Source organism: Podarcis raffonei, chromosome 10 (assembly GCF_027172205.1).
Source record: "Podarcis raffonei isolate rPodRaf1 chromosome 10, rPodRaf1.pri, whole genome shotgun sequence".
In the NCBI taxonomy this organism is placed as follows: domain Eukaryota; kingdom Metazoa; phylum Chordata; class Lepidosauria; order Squamata; family Lacertidae; genus Podarcis; species Podarcis raffonei.
Window position 1 is genome coordinate 10,608,225 of NC_070611.1, and position 21,500 is coordinate 10,629,724.

The 21,500-nt window shown below is 39.7% G+C and overlaps 1 protein-coding gene across 2 annotated transcripts in view; it reads left to right on the forward strand.

Moving 5' to 3' along the window:
• The window catches only part of SLC2A13 (solute carrier family 2 member 13), a 101,657-nt gene that overhangs the window by 59,534 nt on the left and 20,623 nt on the right, over positions 1-21,500 (forward strand). For both annotated transcript variants that reach the window (XM_053406148.1, XM_053406147.1), the window contains exons 6-7: positions 11-131; positions 17,148-17,273. In XM_053406148.1, the coding sequence (XP_053262123.1) occupies positions 11-131; positions 17,148-17,273 (247 nt within the window). The remainder of the gene's footprint in view (positions 1-10; positions 132-17,147; positions 17,274-21,500) is intronic.

Consider the following 21,500-nt stretch of genomic DNA (forward strand, 5'->3'; position numbering starts at 1 on the left):
CTTCTTGTAGGCACTACAGTTGCACTTCTTATTTTAGCTTTGGGATTTTTGCTGTCAGCTCAGGTTTCACCACAAGTCACTCTTAATCCCGAAGGCCCTTCCGGTCAAAATTCTACCTGCACAAAATACAGGTAAGTTGCTGTGATTTCCTCATAAAAACCTCTGATGACAATCCAATTTATTTTTCTAGTGCAGACTTTCATTGACTGAGGATTTTGTGTTCAAAACACATTAGGGATATTTCTGTTCCTTCCTTCATAGGGTTTGTACCTTTGCAGTTGAGGTGTGCCAATGAGCAATGTTAGTGGCTCATTGTATTTTGATTGCTATTAATTGTATATCAGCAGAAGATGTACTGACCTCTTTGGTAGTTGTCTGTCTGCAGTAAAAACATAGAAAGAACTCAACTTGTGCAGAACTTACTCCATGCACCCTTCCTGTAGAGAATCCTAAATTGGTCCAGATTGCTTTCCTAGGGTTCAGGAAACTTAATCTATTATTTAGACCACAGTGGGGGCCCTTCAGCCTTCCCTTTTTTTTGTTCCATCTCCTATTAGGCCCAAGGGGTCAGGAACGATGGGGAGTTGTAGTCTACAACATCTGGAGGGCCACACATTCCCCATTTGGCTTAGATCCAAAGAGCCCCTGGCACAAGACAGGGCAAAGAACGCTTACTCACAAGACTCATTCCCTGCAAGATCACCAAGCATGGAGTTGCTCTCTGGGTTGGGGAAGATGCATCTTTCCCAGCGACAGGAGTGCCACTGGGTCCTGGGCGACCAGGCTGTGCCCTCCCCATCACCCCATGAGATGCCCATTGTTGTTCTCGTCTCCCTGGGAGGAAAGAAGGAAGATGGGAGTCCTCGTTCCCCAGCCAGGGCAGCTGCCTCCTTCCCCCAGTATTAACTCCCCATGTCACCTCCTTTTCCCCTCACCTGTCTCAGCCTGGTACTCCACTTCTGAGTCTGACGATGCCTCAGGACTCAGGACAGGGTAGTTTCTACATTGTGCAGTTTGTGCAAACTGCTACAGCACGATTGCTTGACGAGACTTCAGTTCTGTCGGCATATTATGCTTTTGCTCAACAATCTTCTGTGGTTTCACTGTTGGTATATAAAGCTCTTAATAGCTTGGGACCTGGTTCCTTAAGGGACCCCCTTGGCTCCATGTATGCCTATTTGATCACTTTGTTTGGGAGAACTTGTACTTTTACGATTTCCACATAATATTTGTTCCACATTTCTGAGAAGTTGTTCCTTCAATGTTCTCTGCTCCTGTGAGCCATTCTCACTACATTGTTTTAGATGCTTGCTGCAAACTTTTCTTATCCAGAAAAATGATTTGATTACTTATTATTTGTTTTAAAGTGTTGTTGGTTTTTTATATTTGTTTTTAATTATGATGGTTTTTAATATAGGCAGTGACTGATTTGCGCGAGGGTTATGTTCTAGACCTCCGCCCCTTTCTGTGATGTTTGTGGGTTACATCCAGGTTTAGCCTGGTTTGCGCATGTGAGATCATCCACATAAGATGCATCTGAAGTGGTCATGGCCTGTTTTCGTTTTACAGATTTTAGCCCTATGTTGGTTTGGAAAATTCTTTTGAAGAAGTGGTTTACAAATATTCTAAATAAATAAGCATTTCTTTGTAAAGAGAAGTTGTCAGAGCAACAAAGGAAGAGGGCAGTATTATATTTTAAACTAAACATATTTATAGAAATACAATGGTTTTTCTCTTCCTGATGAAAGACTGACTGAATTGCATTTGGCAATACAGGAGGCATAGATGACAAAATTGTAAATTAAAGGAATGCTTGTAGAAACTGATCTGAACTTGAGCTTACGTCTCACAAAGCTGATTCTTGCAATATTGCCAGCTCTCCTCTAAGGGATACATTACTTGGATGAAAGCATGATATTATACTGTATCTCAGCTTACATTTACAGCGTATCTGCCACCTATAAGCATATTGGAAACCAATAGCAGATGCCTGGAGTGTTGGAGATGAAGGAGCTGTGCAGAGTTACTACTATATAACACTGACTTGTTATTTCACAAGTAATACCTAAAATGGTGAATTTTAATGAGTTCAGTTTGTGGGTGCAGACAATTGCTGAAGTAGGGGACAGTGATACCATTATGTTCATGGAGCTTCTGATGTGATATTTCTCCTCCTTGTAAGGTTTTACAGCTGTCAGAAGCTTTGGATATCGCCCTGCAATTCCAGCTGACCATGTCTATCTAATTTATAATTGCTGGAAATTTAGTCAAATGAGAACGGTAATTCCCATCTGCATGCAAACTGCCAAAGAAATGCGGTTCCATGTATAGCTTTATAAACAAACTTCTGTCACAGAAGTTTCTCTAATGCCAGCGTAGCATAGCTTTCTCATTTGTGTGTTGATTGACCCTATCTCTCTTCTCCCAGTACATGATTTCTTTGCTATTACTAGAACAAGATTGAAGACGGAACTAACTCCAGATGATAAGAACAGAATTGCTTTCACAACTTAGGGAAAGCAATTTTAATGCACACATCTCTTTTCGTGGTAGGGTGTTTGAAGGGCAAATAGCGGACTGCAGAGAAATGTGTTACAGATGCAACTTAATATGGTAACTCCTCAATTTAAAACCTAGTTCACATAAAATGAAAAACAGGTTCTGGTTATAGTACAAATTAGTGGAGAAATGGAACCTGAGATTGTAGTTTATTGGTGGCATTGTGGAAATTACATCAGGGGTAGAAAACATGGTGTTCTTCAAATGTTTTGGACTACAATTCCCATCATGCCTGACCATGCTGGCTGGGCTTATGGGAGCTATACCCCAAATAGCTGGAAGACTTTACATTGGCTACATCATCTAGCAATGGATGAGGTACACTTTCAGTCTAACAAATGAAGTTGAGAGCAGAAGAGAAACAGTTAATGGTACTCAGATCATATTCAGGTGCGCTGGATGAAATTAAGGTTGGATTATGCTATTAGATTCTAATAGGTACGCTGAAAATACTTGACTTTTGTGTTTCTTTCACTGCTGTGGATTGGCATGAATACATTTTAAGCAATTTCATTAGACGTTCAGATTGTGGATTATATTTGATTGTGCTGAATTGCCGTAAATTGCTTTGGGTGCCCACTGCCTAAGGGTGGAAAATTTGTGTAAATTCCTGATCACCTGTCTCAAAAAAGATATTCTAGAGCTAGAAAAGGACAGAAGGGGTTGGATGATAAAGGGGTAGAGCACTTTCCCTGAGATGAAATGTAAAAGCATTTGGAGTTCTTTTCTTCAGAAAAGAATAATGTGGTATTGTTGACAGAATTGGGTGGAGCACTTCTTACTCTCATTGTAGCTGTTAAATTGCATGCTCCACTGGCAGTCCTTTTATTTCAGCCTTTATTAAATAAAAGAACACCCAGTTACTTTATTGATGAACCAGAATATCTACCTTGTATTAGACTACAAACTCTGCAATTACTTTCAGGGGTTCGGGCAGTGGGTTTAAAATATTTTTAAAAAATCAGTTATACTAAACAACAAAAAAACCCAAACTTTTAAACTTCTAAGGTGTCACATACTATCTTGCATATTTGTAATAGTTCTCAGTTAATTTAAGGTCAGTAGAATAAGCCGATTACCTTAATTACTATGGAAATATTTGTGAATCTCTCATTCCAGATCCTTATTCCACACTGTAATACTTAATGGTTTGGAAATTAATCATAATTTGATAAAAGTCTAGGCAACCCTTTTGTTCAAAATAACTTTTACAAACTCAGTTTTCTTTCTTGTTAGATACCCATTTACCGTATTTTTCCCTGTATAAGACTAGGTTTCCCCCCTAAAAAATAATGTCAACAATTTGGGGGTGTCTTATACACAGATACATCTCCCCCATTTTCTTAAATTGGAGTCCCCCAAAATAGGGGGCATCTTATACATGGGGGCGTCTTATAGACAGAAAAATACGGCAATTTTTTTATCCATCCACTGTCTTAATAGAAACAGTGGAGATCTTAAATGCTTGTCTTGCTACATGAAACTCTTTTACACTCTAATAGTATTATGGTAATATTCCAAATAGAATGAGGCCTTGTGTAATAATAAATATTGTTCCATATTTACATAATTGGTACACTTTATCCATTACTACACATGAACTTTCAATTTTGAGCAAGGACTGTTAGAGGAGCAGAAATGTACTTTATTGAGCCTGCTTTTTAAGGCACAAGGGTGCCCTAAGACATAGTAGGTTAGCCCTAAGAAGCAGGGTGGGGGAAACAAATTGACTTAAAAAGAATTTTTTAAAAGCAGGCAGCACATGCTCAACTATGAGACATGGCAGGGGATTCTAGTTGTGTTAATTTACCATTTACTACTCGGTTTTGCAGCCTTTGTGGATCAATGTAAGAATGCAAACTTCTGTATAGATATTTGTGTGTGTGTGTTTTCAACAAAATAGAAATCCAAATGTTCTGTTTTGTGTAACTTAGATGCAGGCATTAAACGGGGCGGCATTCCTACATGTGTTTTTCTCCAGACAAACGTCTTCTAGAGCCAGTTGTGTGTAAGAGTTCATGTGAGGCAAAGATGACAATCTGTTGCCCCAGCACACACAATTTATGGAGATCACCAATGAATGAGTCATCTTCACAGAATTAACTTTGCCAATTAGTCATACCAATCTTCACTGCTGACTGAAATGAAAGTTTTGGTATAATAGATGCATGGTGTGTCGAAACAGCACATTGTTTGCTGCTGCAAAATTTAGTGATGGCCACCAGCTAGGATGATTTTGATTAGGCCGATAGGGCTACTAGCCACAATAGTTGTGTCCTATGTCCACAGTTGGAGGTAGTATGCCTCTGAATACATTGCTGAGAATTACAGGTATGGAGTGTACCATTGCCCTTTTGGATTTCCTGTACGCATCTGATTGGCAATTCTGCAAATAGGACGTTGGACCAAATGAACACTTGACTTGACTGAGCAGGGGTGTTCTTATATTCTTTAATGTAGCAACCAGCAGTGCTCCATTAAAAACTGGTCTGTATTCCATTGGTCTGCTCATCCATGGTCTAATCTGTACCAGCATTTAAGTGCCCTGGGAATTTAAAAGCCACACTTTACTCCAGTTAGTGCCCTTTAAAATACTTCTATGTTTTGTCACAATATAAGCCCCATGTAGCTGAAAAATAGAAGTTATGGTGGTTTCCAAGGAAAGCTCAGAAGAACCGAATCCCAAAATGAAGCACATGTGCCTGTTCCAACCATTTCCACTGCTCTAATCAAAATGTAATTAAAATTCTATTGGAAAGCTCATGCTGTAGAGCTGAAGAATGACCTTATAATAAATCCTGAAATTGGCTAAGCAATAAAAGCTGTTCCCGGGTACTATCATTTAACCTTTCTTTAGCATGTTTCTCTCTCTATTAAATCTCCTAATTTAATTTAAAACCCTGGAGGGTAGCATCTCTCAACACAAAGAGTCCAGACATCTGTCATGTTAGTAATAAAATATGAAATATGAAATTAATTTTATTTTTAGGTCAGTCTCAACATGAAGAAAGGAGTAATTTTTTTAGTATGTAATAGAATGTTGACATTTTGCAATGCCACACTCTTAATTTTTGATAGGTTAGCTGTCACAGGTTAGGCAGGCAGCAAATGGATGATGGTGGTTGGTTGGTTTATACCCCTCCTTTTTCTGACACAGACTTAAGGTGGATTGCAGATAAAATAAGAACAGGGGAAAATGGGGGGGGGGAATTAAATAATAATAATTGGTAGGCGTCCCTACCAAGCATGCCTGTGGTGGTCGGCCTCTCACAAAGATCTCAAAACCCAAGCAGGGTTTGTATGAGAGAAAACAGACTTTCGGATAGTTTGGACCTAAGCCATATAACCAGCATTTTGAATTGTGGCTGGAAAAGGACTGTTAGTTAGGAGTTGCTAGGCTCCATATAGCCAGCCCCACTCAACAATCTGGCTGCAGCCAGTTGAAGTTTCTGAGCACTTTTCAAAGGCAGCCTGACACAGAGAGTGTTAGAGTATTAGATGAGGTATGCTTGATATCGCCAATGTGCATAGGAAAACAAAAGGTTTAAAATGAGTAGTATAAGGGGGAAAACACTGAACTTGAGATATTTTAGATCTGAGAACACTAAGCAATAATAGTAACACTTTACTCAAAAGTTAGTGTCAAATCACACATCTGGTATGTATATTATTTTATGTAATCTTGACATAATAGAACAAACATAAGGAAAATATTGAAAAATTTAAAGCGCTGGCAGCCCTACCAAGGGAAAAGTTTGTATGAGAAATTATAGTGCTTCCCTTACGAAAGAATGAATTGCAACATCGGGAATCTTGCAATTCAATGGGAAATGATTTCCTCCCATATATCTTTAAATTCTGATGCATTTTATATTTAAACCCACCACATACAAGTAATAAGATTCCAGTTTCAATACTATATGTATGTTGTTCCATTAAAATACCCAGAACAGTATAATTCACTATCAGAACCATATAATAATAATAAAAAATCTTTCCCCCCTAAAATATTTATCCCTGTTGATATCTGTCTTTGAATGACATTGACTTTATGTGCTGTTGTTTTAAACTGCTTTTATATTTATCATTGTTTTATAAAATTACTTTTATATTCAGTTTTCTACAACTTTTTAATATATCCAACTGTTTTGTTTTTTTATGTCCTTACATTACAAATTGCTCTGGGATGCCTCATGAGAAGCTATTCATAAATGAAATAAATTACCATATAAAACACGACAGATAAAAAGCAATCTCTGAAAGCAATAAGATACAACTAACACTTAAGAACAAAGCAAAACAGAAATCTAGGAGCAGCAAAAGTGAACAATGATACATTCAAACTAGGGAAGGAATTCAATGTAGTGTTACGGCGATTTCTGTGTTAACATTTCTACTTGCCCTATGGAAGTCGGATGTGGAAGTTGGAACGGGGAACGAAGCGGAGCAGGGATAGGAAACCTATGGCTCTGCAGATGCTGCTGGATTACAACTCCCAACAGGGCCAGTGGTCAAGGATGATGGAACTTGTAGTCTAATAAGAGCTTGATGGCCACAGGTTCCCTGTCCCTGGAAGAGCTTTATTTCAGGGTACTCGTATCTGGAACACTGAAAAGGAGCACCCTACCCAGCAAGATTTTGTTCTACTTCCCCCTTGTATTATATAACAAAAATGCAATACAGCAACACAAGGGACACTTTATACAGTGGTACCTCGGGTTAAGTACTTAATTCGTTCTGGAGGTCTGTACTTAACCTGAAACGGTTCTTAACCTGAAGCACCACTTTAGCTAATGGGGCCTCCTGCTGCTGCCACGCCACCGGAGCACGATTTCTGTTCTCATCCTGAAGCAAAGTTCTTAACCTGAAGCACTATTTCTGGGTTAGCGGAGTCTGTAACCTGAAGCGTATGTAACCTGAAGCGTATGTAACCCGAGGTACCACTGTATGTAACTTATGAGCCGTATTTGACATGGGCAAGATACCCATCTTATTTAGATACTCGGCTAAACCTGATATCAAACCCTAATATAAGGAGTAAGGATATTTTTATGCAAAGGGGATCGCTTTCTTTTTCAGACTGGGCTCTGTGGGCTCCACATTGTGTGCTGGTTTGTCTTTTTAATCTCAGCCCCTTTTTCTTGCATTTGGAGTGAGGGGTTGTTTCTGCAGGCAGCACTCCCAGCGGTAGTTTTGCTGGGCTCAGAAGGTAAAAGACCTTGTGATATTGGTTCCAGGTTATGATAGGAAGGCATAAGAAGCTACCACCTTGCAGAAGCTGAGCAGGTCTCAGTGTGGTCACTTGGGAACCACATGGATGCTACCTTGGGCTCCATGATGGAAAAAAGGCAGGATATAAATGTACTTTTTTTAAAGTACATTTTCCAAAGGCCACTTTCAGTCTTGTAATGCAGTTTGCAACTAGGTACATGGGAAATAGCCCTGGAATAGAATAGACTGTGCAGCATTTCAGTACTAGTTCTAACAGCGAAAGAATGTGAGCTACAGCTGTGACAATTTCCCTCTCTGTAGAGGACAAATCTAAGCCTGATTTCTATGTAGCAGACTGACAGTCCGATTTTTCACCTTGCTTTCCTCCATAACAACAGCCTGTCGGGGGATTATTACCCATACCCTTGTATAAGCACACAGAATATTTAGTGTTTAAGGAAGAGTCTTCAGGCATTTAAATTTATTTTGTTTACTTAATAGAACTTAATCAAGAATTCCAGAAGATACCTGAGATTAATAGCATACAGAACAAATCTAAAATATTGGTTGGTGGATTGCTGAGAAACCCTTAATTACCTGAATCAGCAAGGATACAATTGGGCAGCGAGTAAAGATGATATAAAATGAGAGGGTGGTGGAAGATGTTCAAAGAAAGACATGTTTATACCCAGTTATTAGTTACCAAAGAAAAACAGCTCCATTCCACGATATATCCAACTTAATGAAAGGTTGATAAACCATATACCCAAAACACACTTCTGCAACAATCTTGATTAAGCAAGAGAATTTTAGCAATATCTAATGGAACTACATCAAATACCAACAATTGCTTTTTTTAAAAAAGGCATGTCTAAAAAAACCCTCCATGGTCATAGACATATTATCAAAATCTAAATTATACAAAAGTGTGTTTGGCTCACATCTAAGGGTACTAAAAGTATCAATGTTAAAAATAACATTTGATGTAAATATCACTTGTTTAACTAATCTATAAAGGTGGGTTGAATGAATCAGGCCAATCCAACGTTTTCTTTTTGTACCAGGGGACAGACGTATTGTTGCTAAATAGGGCAGGTAGAGTAGCAGTTGTTTGAACATTTGTTGATATCAACTAGATCTGCACCTGCAGCGGCTCCACTCATGCCCTGGGCTTCAAGGCTGTATGGTGCACAGTTCTAGCCTGTCTCTGAAGTACATTACAAGAATAGAAATATGTATTTTATTCCCATTTTGACAGATCTAATTGTGCTGCATTGGGGTACAGAAAATTAGCCATAGGGCCTGTCTCTGGCACCAGCAAAAATGGGTGCTTTGCAACATAGCACACTGTCTGTATCGCTGCAGGAAGTGGCTGACTGGACAACACGTCCGATCTCCTGCATATTACCCCAGTAGTTGGAATATATTTTCCTCTTCCTTCCCTGCTGTGTGTTTTTGGGTGAGAATCCTCATTTATTGAAATGTGTGACAGCTTTAAAGCGGTGGACCTGCTACTTGTAGCTTAGCCTTTTGAAAGGAAATCCCTCTCTCGTTTGTCAAGAGAAACGAAACTTCCATAAATACTCCGTACACCAAGGAATACAAGATGTTCTGAATCTGAAGCACTTCTGCTCTTCTTGAAACTTAATTAAAAGTTGTATTGAGGTTTTTAAGTATTTTGAAAGCTTTTCCTTTGACAGGTTGATTCAGACTCCTGGAAGTATGATGAAATCTTTGTTGTGTTTCTTTTTATGCAACTCTGTTTACATGAGCAACTAGGTGTAATGTAAATTATTTTTGCAGGTTGCAATATTGTGTAGAAACAGTTAAATTAAACGTTGTGCTTTTGGTTGATGCTGAGTTAGTCTGCTGCCTAAAATAAAATAAAATGGTATAATATATGTAGTGACTGGTTATTTTACTAAGCAGTTGGCTGTTTGCTTTATAGATAATGAGAGACAGCTACATTGAGACAGTTCATAACATTTCAGAGTAGTTCTAGCAGTATCCAGTCAAGGGGGAGGGAAGATTTTCCTTAAGACCGTTGTGTATAAATTAAGGTTACCAGGTTTTTTTCAATGAATCTGGGGACACTTTTCAACTTCAATGGCTTTTGTATGGGGACTGATTTGTAAATCCGGGGACTGTCCCTGGGAAATGGGTACGTCTGGTAACCTTAGTATAAATGGCCTCTCCCCGCTACTGCATTCTTGATCATGCTGGCCTCCACCGCAGTTCAGGATGGGAGGACTATTGAGAAGGAAATGGCTTTCGATAATGTTTCTTGGAGGTTTTTAATACAATGTATGAAAACAGTAGGAATAGAAGGACCATTTTTGGAAGGTATTAAAGCAATATACTCAAGCCAAAGGGCCAAACTGATAATTAACAATAATCTCACTAATTCTTTTACAATTGCAAAGGGCACGAGACAGGGGTGCCCGTTGTCTCCCCTTTTATTTATTATGGTTTTGGAAATAATCACAAATAAAATAAGGAAAACACCAAAAATAAGAGGTATAAGAATTGGAGAAAAAGAATATAAATTAAAGGCTTACGCCGATGATTTGGTATTGTCTTTAGAGGACCCAATAGAAAGTGCCAGTAATGCCCTGGAGTTATTAGAGGAATTCGGTAAATTGTCTGGGTTTAAGTTAAATAAAATAAAAACTAAGATCTTAACAAAAAATTTGGCCGAAGATGTAAAAAACCAGCTAGAACTAAAAACAGGTATTAAAGTGGTGAAAAGGGTAAAATACCTGGGAATATGGATCTCCCCGAAAAATATAAATTTAGTGGAGGATAACTACACTAAGGTCTGGAGAGAAATTAAGAAAGACTTAGATACCTGGAATAGGTTAAAATTGTCCTGGACAGGAAGGATGGCCGCGATTAAGATGAGCATTCTTCCGAGACTTCTGTTTTTATTCCAGAATATCCCGGTAATTAGAGGTACGGCATGTTTTAAGAATTGGCAAAGAACTTTAGCTAAATTTATATGGCAAGGGAAAAGGGCAAGAATTAAATTCAAACTCCTCACGGATCTAAGAGAAAGAGGGGGTTTTGCAGTTCCGAACTTAAAACTTTATTATGAGGCCGCTTGTCTTTGTTGGATAAAAGAATGGGCCATTTTAAAAAACACGGATTTGTTGGATCTAGAGGGATTTAACATTAGATTCGGCTGGCATGCTTATTTGTGGCATGATAAAGGAAAGATCCACAGAGGCTTCTCTAATCATATCATTAGAGGCTCGTTATTAGAAGTTTGGAACAGGAACAAAAAGCTGATTGAAAGAGACACCCCTTGGTGGCTTTCACCAATTGATATCTTAACAACAAAAAAGTTAAATCTGGAATGTGAAAGATGGACATACGAAGATCTCCTAGTTAAATCAGAAAGAGGGTGGAAAATTAGACCGTACGAAGAGCTAAAGGATAAATTAACTGGATGGATACAATTTCACCAAATTAATGCGTTATGGTACGATCATAAAAAAATAGGAATGAGTGAAAAAAAGTCCAGGTACCAGGTGGAAATCTTAGAAAGTAATACTAAACTTTTATCTAAAACGTATAACCAACTGTTAGACTGGGATACTAAAGATGAAGAGGTGAAAGGAGTCATGGTCAAATGGGCCAGAGACCTTGGATATAATCTGGAGTTTGACAGATGGGTAAAACTTTGGAAGAAAGGTATGAAGTTCACAGCATGTGCTGCTCTCCGAGAAAACATGGAGAAAACGATGTATCGTTGGTACATCACCCCGGCAAAACTGGGGAAGATGTATAAGACCGGAGACAGCACATGCTGGAAATGTAAAACTAAAGAGGGTAATTTCTTTCACATGTGGTGGACCTGTGACGAAGTGAAAAGATTTTGGGGACAAATTTACGATGAATTAAAAAGAATACTGAAATACACCTTCCCCAAAAAACCTGAAGCGTTCCTTTTAGGTATGATCGGAGAGGAGATCAAAAATGAAGACCAAACATTCTTTCAATATGCAATGGTGGCCGCCAGGATTTTGTTAGTGCAAAACTGGAAAACTTCCAATATCCCCACCATTAGAGAATGGCAAATGAAATTATATGAGTATATAGAATTAGCTAGAATGTCACAAAAAATTAGGCATCAAAAAATCGTTAAGTTTACGAACGACTGGAGTAAATTTGTAAGTTACATTGAAATCAATCTAGGTATTACCAAAATCACAGTGGGCGGAATCTAAAACCTGCGATGTAAAGAGCTGATATAATACAATCTGCAGATAAGCGATGAGTTTATTTTGCCTAAACTGAGATGGAAGGAAGTCAATTGAGTGATGTTATGTTGGTTTGTTTGTTTTATGTTTATAGGCGTTGTTTGTTGTTGTTGTTTGTTTGTTTGCTTGCTTTTCTTCTTTTCAGTCTTTTTTCTTTTTTGTATTGTTTGATGTCGTTTCCAAAATATCAATAAAAAGATTAGTTAAAAAAAAAAGAGAGAGAGAGAAGGAAATGGCTGCGGCAACGCACACAGGCCATACCTGAGCAGAATAGCAGTGTCATAGCCAATGTACACCTGGGACACTGTGCATTTACTGCACTGAGTTATAAACAGTTGGATTTCCTGAGCTTAGGGAGGAGGAGAACAGAAACTGAACAGGCAAGTGTCTCGTAAGTGTAAGTGAACAAAAGTGTGGTTGTTCCATAGTGTGTGTGCCCAGTGTGGAAGCACTCTTTGAGAGGACCAGTTTTGTGATAAATGATTGTGTATTTAGCATCACCTGAACTAAGGCCTGTTCATAAAGTAAAGGTAAAGGGACCCCTGACCATTAGGTCCAGTTTTGGACGACTCTGGGGTTGCGGCGCTCATCTTGCTTTACTGGCCGAGGGAGCTGGCGTACAGCTTCCGGGTCATGTGGCCAGCATGACTAAGCCGCTTCTGACGAAACCAGAGCAGTGCATGGAAACGCCGTTTACCTTCCCGCCAGAGTGGTACCTATTTATCTACTTGCAATGCGTGCTTTCGAACTGCTAGGTTGGCAGGAGCAGGGACCAAGCAACGGGAGGTCACCCCGTCGTGGGGTTTGAACCGCTGACCTTCTGATCGGCAAGCCCTAGGCTCAGTGGTTTAGACCACAGCGCCACCCACGTCCTGTTCATAGGTCCCTATAAATTCAGTGCTGTGATTCCTACTTGCCACAATAAAACTACCCAATTTTTACGTGGTCTCCTTAGAAGAACAAAATAATACATCTCCTTAATCAGACAAAGGGCCTGTCTAGCCTAGGATCCAGTTTAAAGTGGCCTAGCAGAAGCTCACAAGAGAGCCTAAAGGCAAGACCCCCACCATTTACTCAGGAAATAGTTGCAGTCATTGAACAAGAGGACAGATTCTTTCCCTCCCCACACCATACATAATTAAACCTCTATCGTCCTCTCTGTTGGGTTCTTGTCTTTTTTTCTAACGTAAAAAGCTTCAAACCTTTTAACCTTTTCTCATATAGAAAGTGCTCCCAACCCCCTAGTTAATTTTGCCTGCCTTTTTCTGCAGTGTTTGGTTCTCCAGTATTGCCTAACACAATATTCAATATGAGGCTAGATCATGTATTTACATAAGAACATTATTACATTGGCCATTTTTATTTTTATGATCGTTCAGTCCTTCTCCTAATAATTCCCAGCATGGAAATTTGCCATGTTCACTGATTAAACATAATGAGTTGACATTTTTCATTGAGTGAAGTGAAGGCCCAAGACAGGTGTTGATCATCATGTGAGCTGCTAGCTAGTAGCGAGCTAGCTACCATTCCTGTGGAGCCTCTTTTTATTGAGGCAAACATGCAAGCTAGGCAAATACATTTTTGGGCTGTGACCTTTACATATCTTCCGTCCCGAAATCGTGGGGTGGTACAAAGCTATTTTGGCACCTGTTCCACAGCGTCATTTTCCCCTTGCACAATGTATGACGAATGGAGACAAACGTCTCATGGAAAAGGGTTACAGACAGGACACCGCAAACTGCTGAGATCGCGAAAGGTCAGGCAGAGGTGGAACGATGTGCAGACAGCTGTGGCTTGCCTGGGGGGGGGTTGCCCCTGCACCCCAAGGTCACGCATGCAGGCAGACTGTGGCTGCCTGCTGGTGGGGAAGTGTGCTCCCTCCGGACCCCACTCCCCACTCCGCGATATCCCTACAATTGATTTATTCACAGTGATTCCATGCTCCTTTTCCTGACTGATTACTGTCAGCTTGCATATATACTGATAGGGTAAAATATCCTAGTTTCAGAGCTTATCATTTTATACCTGCCTATATTTTACTCTTTTGTTGCGCTTTCCCAATTTGGAAAGGTTCCTTTGGAGTCATCTTGTCTGCTTGGTTTTTTTTACCATCCTGAATCATGTTTGTGTCATACACAGATATGGGTGCTTACCTGCTCACCTCAAGCTTCAGATATTTCTAAAATAAATATCATGCCAATACAGATCCTTGTGGAACCTGAATACTTACCTTTTTCCACTGTAATAGTCTGTTGATTCTTTCCTTTCAACCTCTTGTTCTTTAAACACTTACAATCCATTAGAGAACCAATCTTCATATTCAGTGACTCCTAAGAGCTTTTGGTGATGGGTTTTGTCAAAAGCCTTTTGGAAGTCCAAGTATTCAGTGTCTTAATGTGTTTGTTGACATGAACCTCTAAAACAGGAATAGGCAAACTCCGACCCTTTAGTTGTTTGGGGCTACAATTCCCATCATCCCTAGCTAACAAGACCAGTGGTCAGGGATGATGGGAACTGTAGTCCCAAACAACTGGAGGGCCGGAGTTTGCCTATGCCTGTTCTAAAAGGTTGATGAGGCAGGATTCCTCATTGAGGAAGCGCTTCCCATTGGCTCTGTACTTTGTTTTTCCATATGCTTAATAATGCTTTCTATCAATTTACCATGAATAGACAGTAGTTCAACAGGCCTATAATTTCCCTGTTTCCTTTGAACCGGTTTTTCAATGTTGATTTTGCATTGGCTACCTTCTGATCATCCAGTATAGAAATATGTAAGAAGTTACACATCTTTGTCAAAAGATGAACAATTTCACATTTGAGTTCCTAAGGAAGTCTCAGGTAGGAAGAAGTGACGTCCTCTGCCAGATGTGCTGGGCATGGAAGGCCTCCCTGGCCCAGCAGTGAACTGCACTGGGCCACAACTGGCACCTCTTGTGAAAGCTGAGCAATATATTCCACCAGATTCCTCCTACTAACATTATTTTCTCAATAACGTATTTATATGGGTAAACTTAATGAACATGTGGACAATAACTGGACATACCGGCAATACCTCATATGTCCTTTATGTTAGATTTCCTGCTCCGTGATTGCAGTCATAGGATTGTTGTCTATCACATTATGGTGTATGTTTTGACTCCACAAAGTGGGAAGTGATGGAGACAGGATGTTTGTGTTACTGTGTTCCATGAAGTGGGACTACAGTGGTACCTTGGGATGCGAACGGGATCTGTTCCGGAGCCCCGTTCGCATCCCGAATGGAACACAAGACGCGACGGCACGTCTGCGCGTGTGCGGGTCGCGTTTTGCCGCTACCGCACATGCACATGACATCATTTTGAGCGTCTGTGCATGCGCGAGCAGTGAAACCCGGAAGTAATGTGCTCCGTTACTTCCGGGTTGCCGCGGAGCGCAACTTGAATGCGCTCAACCTGAAGCGCATTCAACTCGAGGTATGACTGTATTGCCCTTTGTTCTTTTTCTGTTTGCTGTCTGATGCTAGAGAGGGAGCCATGTTGCAGTGTTCCGTGTGTGTTTATATGTAAATGAAGTAGATTAGCCAAAATGCTGAGTTGCTGAGGTCTGTTACGCAAGCTGCGAAGACTCTGCGGATCCCTAAGTGTGCCAATGTCTGTTGGCATTGGTCGCTGTGATGTTCAGGCAGAAGAAAAAGTTTGAAACTCCCGAATGATTGACCAGGAGAGAGGGAACATGCCACTTGGGTGTGTGTCTCTACCAGGGTCCTACTCAAGTGTAGGACGAGCTCCTGACACTTTATAGTGGAGTATAATGCCACCATTTCCTTTGGTTTTAAAAGATATACTTTAAAATTGTAATATTAAATTGTTCCTTTTTAGTAGCTTATAGTCAGTTGTGCACAGTTTATTTCAAGGGATGAGGTCTGTTTAAATATTAATCTGCTTATTTTTTTAATCTGGCTCAGCTATTAATCTCGTACGTAATTTATGGATAATAATCAAAAACAAGGTGAAAGAAAAGGAGCTGGTCTCAAACCCTCAAATAAATAGGGACAGAAAAGTCACAATTGCTAACAGTACTTGGAATCTATCCCTTTCTGGAAAGTTGTAAGCATACTCAATTGGTTAGTAGCTTTGAAGTTTATTTTTGTCAGATCTATGTAAAAACTAGTAAATTTTGTTGCTGTTTGGTGTAAGATGTGTGTTTGGTTTTATTGTTCATCTGAAGTTAGGGATGTATATAAGAGTGTGTGAGTGCGTAGAGATGTGCACAAACACACAAAATATATGCTATTTTGACTGATGATCAACCCTGCCTTAATTATCATTGCTAAAACTTAATTTCCAATGCAATAGTGTCTTAATTCCTTCCTGCCTGCAATTGGTAATTGTAGGGATATTTTCCTTATCTGTCTACTTATTGAGAGGAAAATTTCACTGCTGTCCAATGATGACTTATCCATCAAATTGGGCTTTTCTGTCTCTCCAGATCCAGAATTGGCCAGCCCTCCTCAGACCACTTTATAACAGCTGTATGGGGCCACCCATCTGTCAATTGCTTGATGTCATATGATATCAGGCACAGGAAAGATGGTTGTGGTTCACTCAAAATTCCAGAGGTTCGCCACCACTAGTTTAAACCATAGTTAAAAATGAACTATTAACGTGAACAAGCAGTGTGCTGATGTACACTTTCCAAGCAAAACACAAGTTGGAGACAAACCATTAAACTTAGATCATTAGCATGATTTATATTGCTAGTCCAGCTTCATCAGAATTTAGCAACAATATTCATGATCCAGCTGATGTTTCCCCTATCCGTCTGCTTCTGTTTCAAAGGGAAGCTTTCAGCATGCTTAATTATGTAATTAAAACCATGGGAAAATCTGTACTACTTAATTTTGACGGGATTTTATTCTGTGTGTTCAGCTTATTTACCTTTTATTTTCAGCAATTGTGCAGATGTTCTCTGTGCAGCAAAACTTTCTCAGCTTTAATGTTAGCAAGAGTTACCAAAAGTTGTTGATATCCAAGGTACAAACTTGCCCTATGGACCAGTCTGATAGCTTCCATTGGCTAATTGATGTTTTGCTGTGAAAAGGTTGGGCTTATTCTTGTGATTTTTCATTTCTTTCAGTTACTGTAATGGCTGCATGCTGGATCCAATTTGTGGCTTTTGCTACAAACTAAACAAGTCAAGTGTTGTGGAGTCCTCCTGTGTCCCTGTCGATAGGAAGTCTACAATGGAAGCAGCCTGGGGCAGGTACGTTGCTTTTGTGTTGCTTAATTTCATATTAAAAGGACCTTAATATCCTTTTATAAGAAGTGCCTCTGTTACACTTGTCCTCAAACTGGTATTTTGTCATTATAATAATAATGTGCACCAGAGGTTTCCTCTTGTCAAAAACCCTCTCATTTTGCTTCCATTTCCCCCCTTTCTCAGAAAATAAAAACGCTGTAGGATGGAATCGTTTGTGAGTGCTGACTTAAAGGTCACATCACACTTTCTTTTTGAACATCAATGGCAAAGACAAAAACAAACCTTAATAACCCTTGTGCCAAGACCCAATGCTGACTCTGGCAGTGGAGGGACTTAGTGCACATCAAATTGATGAGGTGGCAGGAAGCACAAATAATTAAAGATGACACAATGTTGCAACAGTAAATATTGCACCATGCACCCTGATCTCTGAGCAGCTTTCAGGGGTTCCGGCAATTGCCTTGGTTTTTGGTTTCTGGAGACTGGTAGGGTTTTCTGTGATCAAAGGTTTATTTTACACATATGTTCAGGCTTAGCATTAGATGGAAGGCTCACAGCTGTATCACTCAAACAGATTGCATTCGCCTATTTGTTGTTTTTGGGGGTGGGGGTACCAAACCCATAGCTTTATTTTCTCCTGGAGACCAAGCCAAGCCTCTGCATCTGTCCAGCCCAGTTTCTAGTTTTCCAGGCCCTTTTGTTCACTTGCACTCCATGACATTTCCATGACATCACATCCAGCCAGAAGAGGGAAAAGAAAGACATGCCCCCATCTAGAAGGATGCCCAATCATTAGCTCCTATGGCAACAGAGTACCTGTACTAATCAATCGCTTTAGTTATGCAGAAGCCCATTATTGTTTGACAAAGAAGTGACAGTAATGATACTTTGAGACAAGTTTAACTGAAACATAATTCAGGATGAAGTATTTCACTACTTTGGCTGGCATCTACCAGAATATATTTCTGTGTCTGGTAAAATTTTCTAAAATACGTTGTGCTATTGGCTACCCCACTTCCAGTTAATATGGAGGTGGCTGGCAAGGAATTTAAACAATCTCTGTCCTTAAGTCCAGTTTCTAACTCTAGAAACTCATTCTGAATTTGGAAACTATATAAGGGAAGTATCCTATTTGACTCCAGTATGGTTAACTGGGTTTGTAATTGGTGACTTCCTGTCAACAAGTAATCCTTGCAAATTCTGAACACCCTTAAATGCTCTTTTGCAGAAATTAAGAGGAGAGCCTATTTTCTTCTGTTGTATAAACCAAACAAAATACTTTTAAAGAGTTTTCCGTTGTACAGACTGTTGTTCGTGAGCCATTTTATTCCCATTTTTTATTCCCAGGTAGAGGGGCATAGAAAGTGATAGTAGGGGGAAAGGCCAAAGGAAATAGATAGTGGTAAATTCAAGAACATGCTGCTCACTGAATTTCAATGAGCCAAAAGGCAGCCAGTGTGTGCATTCACAAAGTAGCCATCTCTGATGCTACCTTCTAATGTGCCATATCCCTTCATGCTCCTTTAATATGTCCCACCAACCCAAAACTTGTGATTTACGGTTAACGCACACACACACACACACACACACACACTTCATTCAGATACCTCTTGAAAAGCAAATACCAACTCATAACAATGTGAAAGATTACACACTATTTTGCGACATCCGTGTCCCATTGACCTGCTGAAATTTCACGCTTTTTAGTATTTTCATGCAATGCATCAAACTGCATAGCTGTCAGAATGACTGACTTAAACTGTGCTTGAGAAGGTGGAATTATCACTTGGGTTCATACAAATCTAGTCACAGTTGTCAGAAGTAATGGGCTGTTTGTTAATGAGTGTCATACTCTTTTCACACCATTAGTGCTTTTTTTAAATATGTCCACATCAGTGTTTATAAAAGTTCCTAATTTGGTGCCAGTAGAAGTTCAGTCTTAGATCAATTGCAACAATGTATAATACCTCTCAGTTTTAGGGGGATTTTAGAATATGGCCCCTCTCAATGTGTATTGTTGCATGCCATCCCAATCTCTGAGCGGTTCAAGATTCCAGGGTTCGGTTTCCTTGGCATGAGGGACAGCGGAGACTGTGGTGTCCTAATGATATATGGTTTATTTACACATAAATGCAACCTGAGCCTATGATGGAGGAGCTCGCAGCATTAACACTGCAGAAGGTCTTGCTTCTCCCATAGCCACAGTCCTTGATTCAAGCAGGAATCTAGCATGGCTCTCACTCTCAGGCTCCTGCCTGCAGCCTGCTTCCAGTCCAGCTCAAACACACACCACACTTTTGTCTTTTTTCACTACCAGCCAAGTGCGGGAAAGGGCCCTCCCATTTGCTCTCTGGCACAGTGCAACTTTTTTTCTTAAACTAGTGATCAATACAGCCTATGGGATCCTCCATTAGGTTTTAACCCTTGCTGGATCCAGGCTTTAGAAAGGGCTTAGGCATCATATCAACCTAACCTCCCCACCCCAACGCAAAACGGTATTCTCTTTAGTCTTCCACTCCTTTTCCCCCCTTTCCTCAAAAGACAAAGAGACTGAAGAATTGTAAGCATTCCAAAAAGTTGAGATATTTTTGGTCATTTTCATAAGTCTGATTTTCCTGAGATAGATTATTATTTTCCTGAGATAGATTATTTAGATTAAATAAATAAACTTTAATGAAAGGGTAATTTTTTAAGATTGGATTTACTAATTGTATTGGTAACATAACTTCAATGCAGTTGTGAAATATGTTAAGGCTGGCTAGTTTAATAATGTATAGGTCAGTCAGGTTAGCAAATGGTATTTGTATAATGTGCTATAAGAATGCATGAAATTTATATTTAGTACTCAAAGCTGCACCAATGAATTGCACTACCTTTTGAAAGTATCATTCAGGATTAGAACACAATCATGCTGTTAGTTCATTCATGTGGGAAGAACCTAGTTCTGTCATCTGGAAGCTTCACAATTCACCTTCCGACTCTAAAACAGTTGAAATATTTCAAGACAAAAATCAACGTCAAGTGTGATTAATGTAATCATTGTTCTTCTGACAAACATGTCTCTGTGCTCTTCTATTCTTGTGCTGTTGATTACAGCTGTTATAATTGTACTTAATGATGGCTAATGACTGAAATAGCGTTTAGAATAATAGGACATTAAAGCAAGGCTATGCGCTGTTCACTTCTTTCTGTTAAGAAGACCTTTCACAATGGTGAGAGCATAAAAGACCAACTAAATACTGTTGCTTGCTTGCAAAAGTTGCTTTCTTGCAATCCAATGAAGTGCGAGCCTTGTAACATAAGGAAAAGGGAATATCACATTGGAAGAAGAAGAAGAAGAAGACAACAAATTGAAAAGAAAACCCAACTTGGTTTACTCTGTAAGGACTAAAATCAAAGTTATGTTTGAAATTGATGGCATTGGAGAACAAGCTTACGTCAGGACATTAGAAACACTTTAGCTTTAAGTCTCATTAAACCTGGGCGAATGCGAAAAGCTTCTTGGGAACCTAATTAATTATTGCAGTATTCTTGGGAGGTGTTATTCACTACTGAATAGCTTGTATTCTATTCCCTGATTTTGATCTGCTTAAGGACCAGTTTGCTAAGTATATCGCTGGGTGGTTGCAATGTGTCCAAGGGTACCCTTCTCAATTGAAAAGTGGAGGAGTTACAAACCTTTATAAGAACAGGAGGGTGGATGTGCTCAGAATGCAGACAATATATTTAATGTCCACCCTGCTTAGTGTCTTTGGCCACGCTGTGACGTTCTGGGGTGTTAGATGTTCATGAGCATTTTCTGCATTGCTGTCAGGATGATTGGTGATAAAAATTCTGAAGTCTGCAGAGCGCAGCTCCTGGTGTTTCAGCTCTAGACGAACTTTCTGGTTTGTATACAGTAGCAAATGCCTTGTTTGGGCGAAACTGATTAAAATGACACCATTGTGCCCTCAACTGCAGTTCAGTTGCCTAGTCACTTGCTTAGTGTCATAATAAATTGTATGAAAGCTGGAGAGAGTTAAGCAAACAGTCTGACTTCTTCTTGTGAGCAATTGGACTTTAAAGTAACAACCCGTGAGTAGTACGGAAATTGGAATTGTAAAGAAATTTTTATGAATTAGGCACGATCGGGGGAGGTGTAAACAGGAAGTCCGCCTCCCCTCCTTGTAAATAACTTAAAGCAAGGACCTGCTAACTAAGGTCGAGAGAACCCTTCTTTTTTTTCTTCTT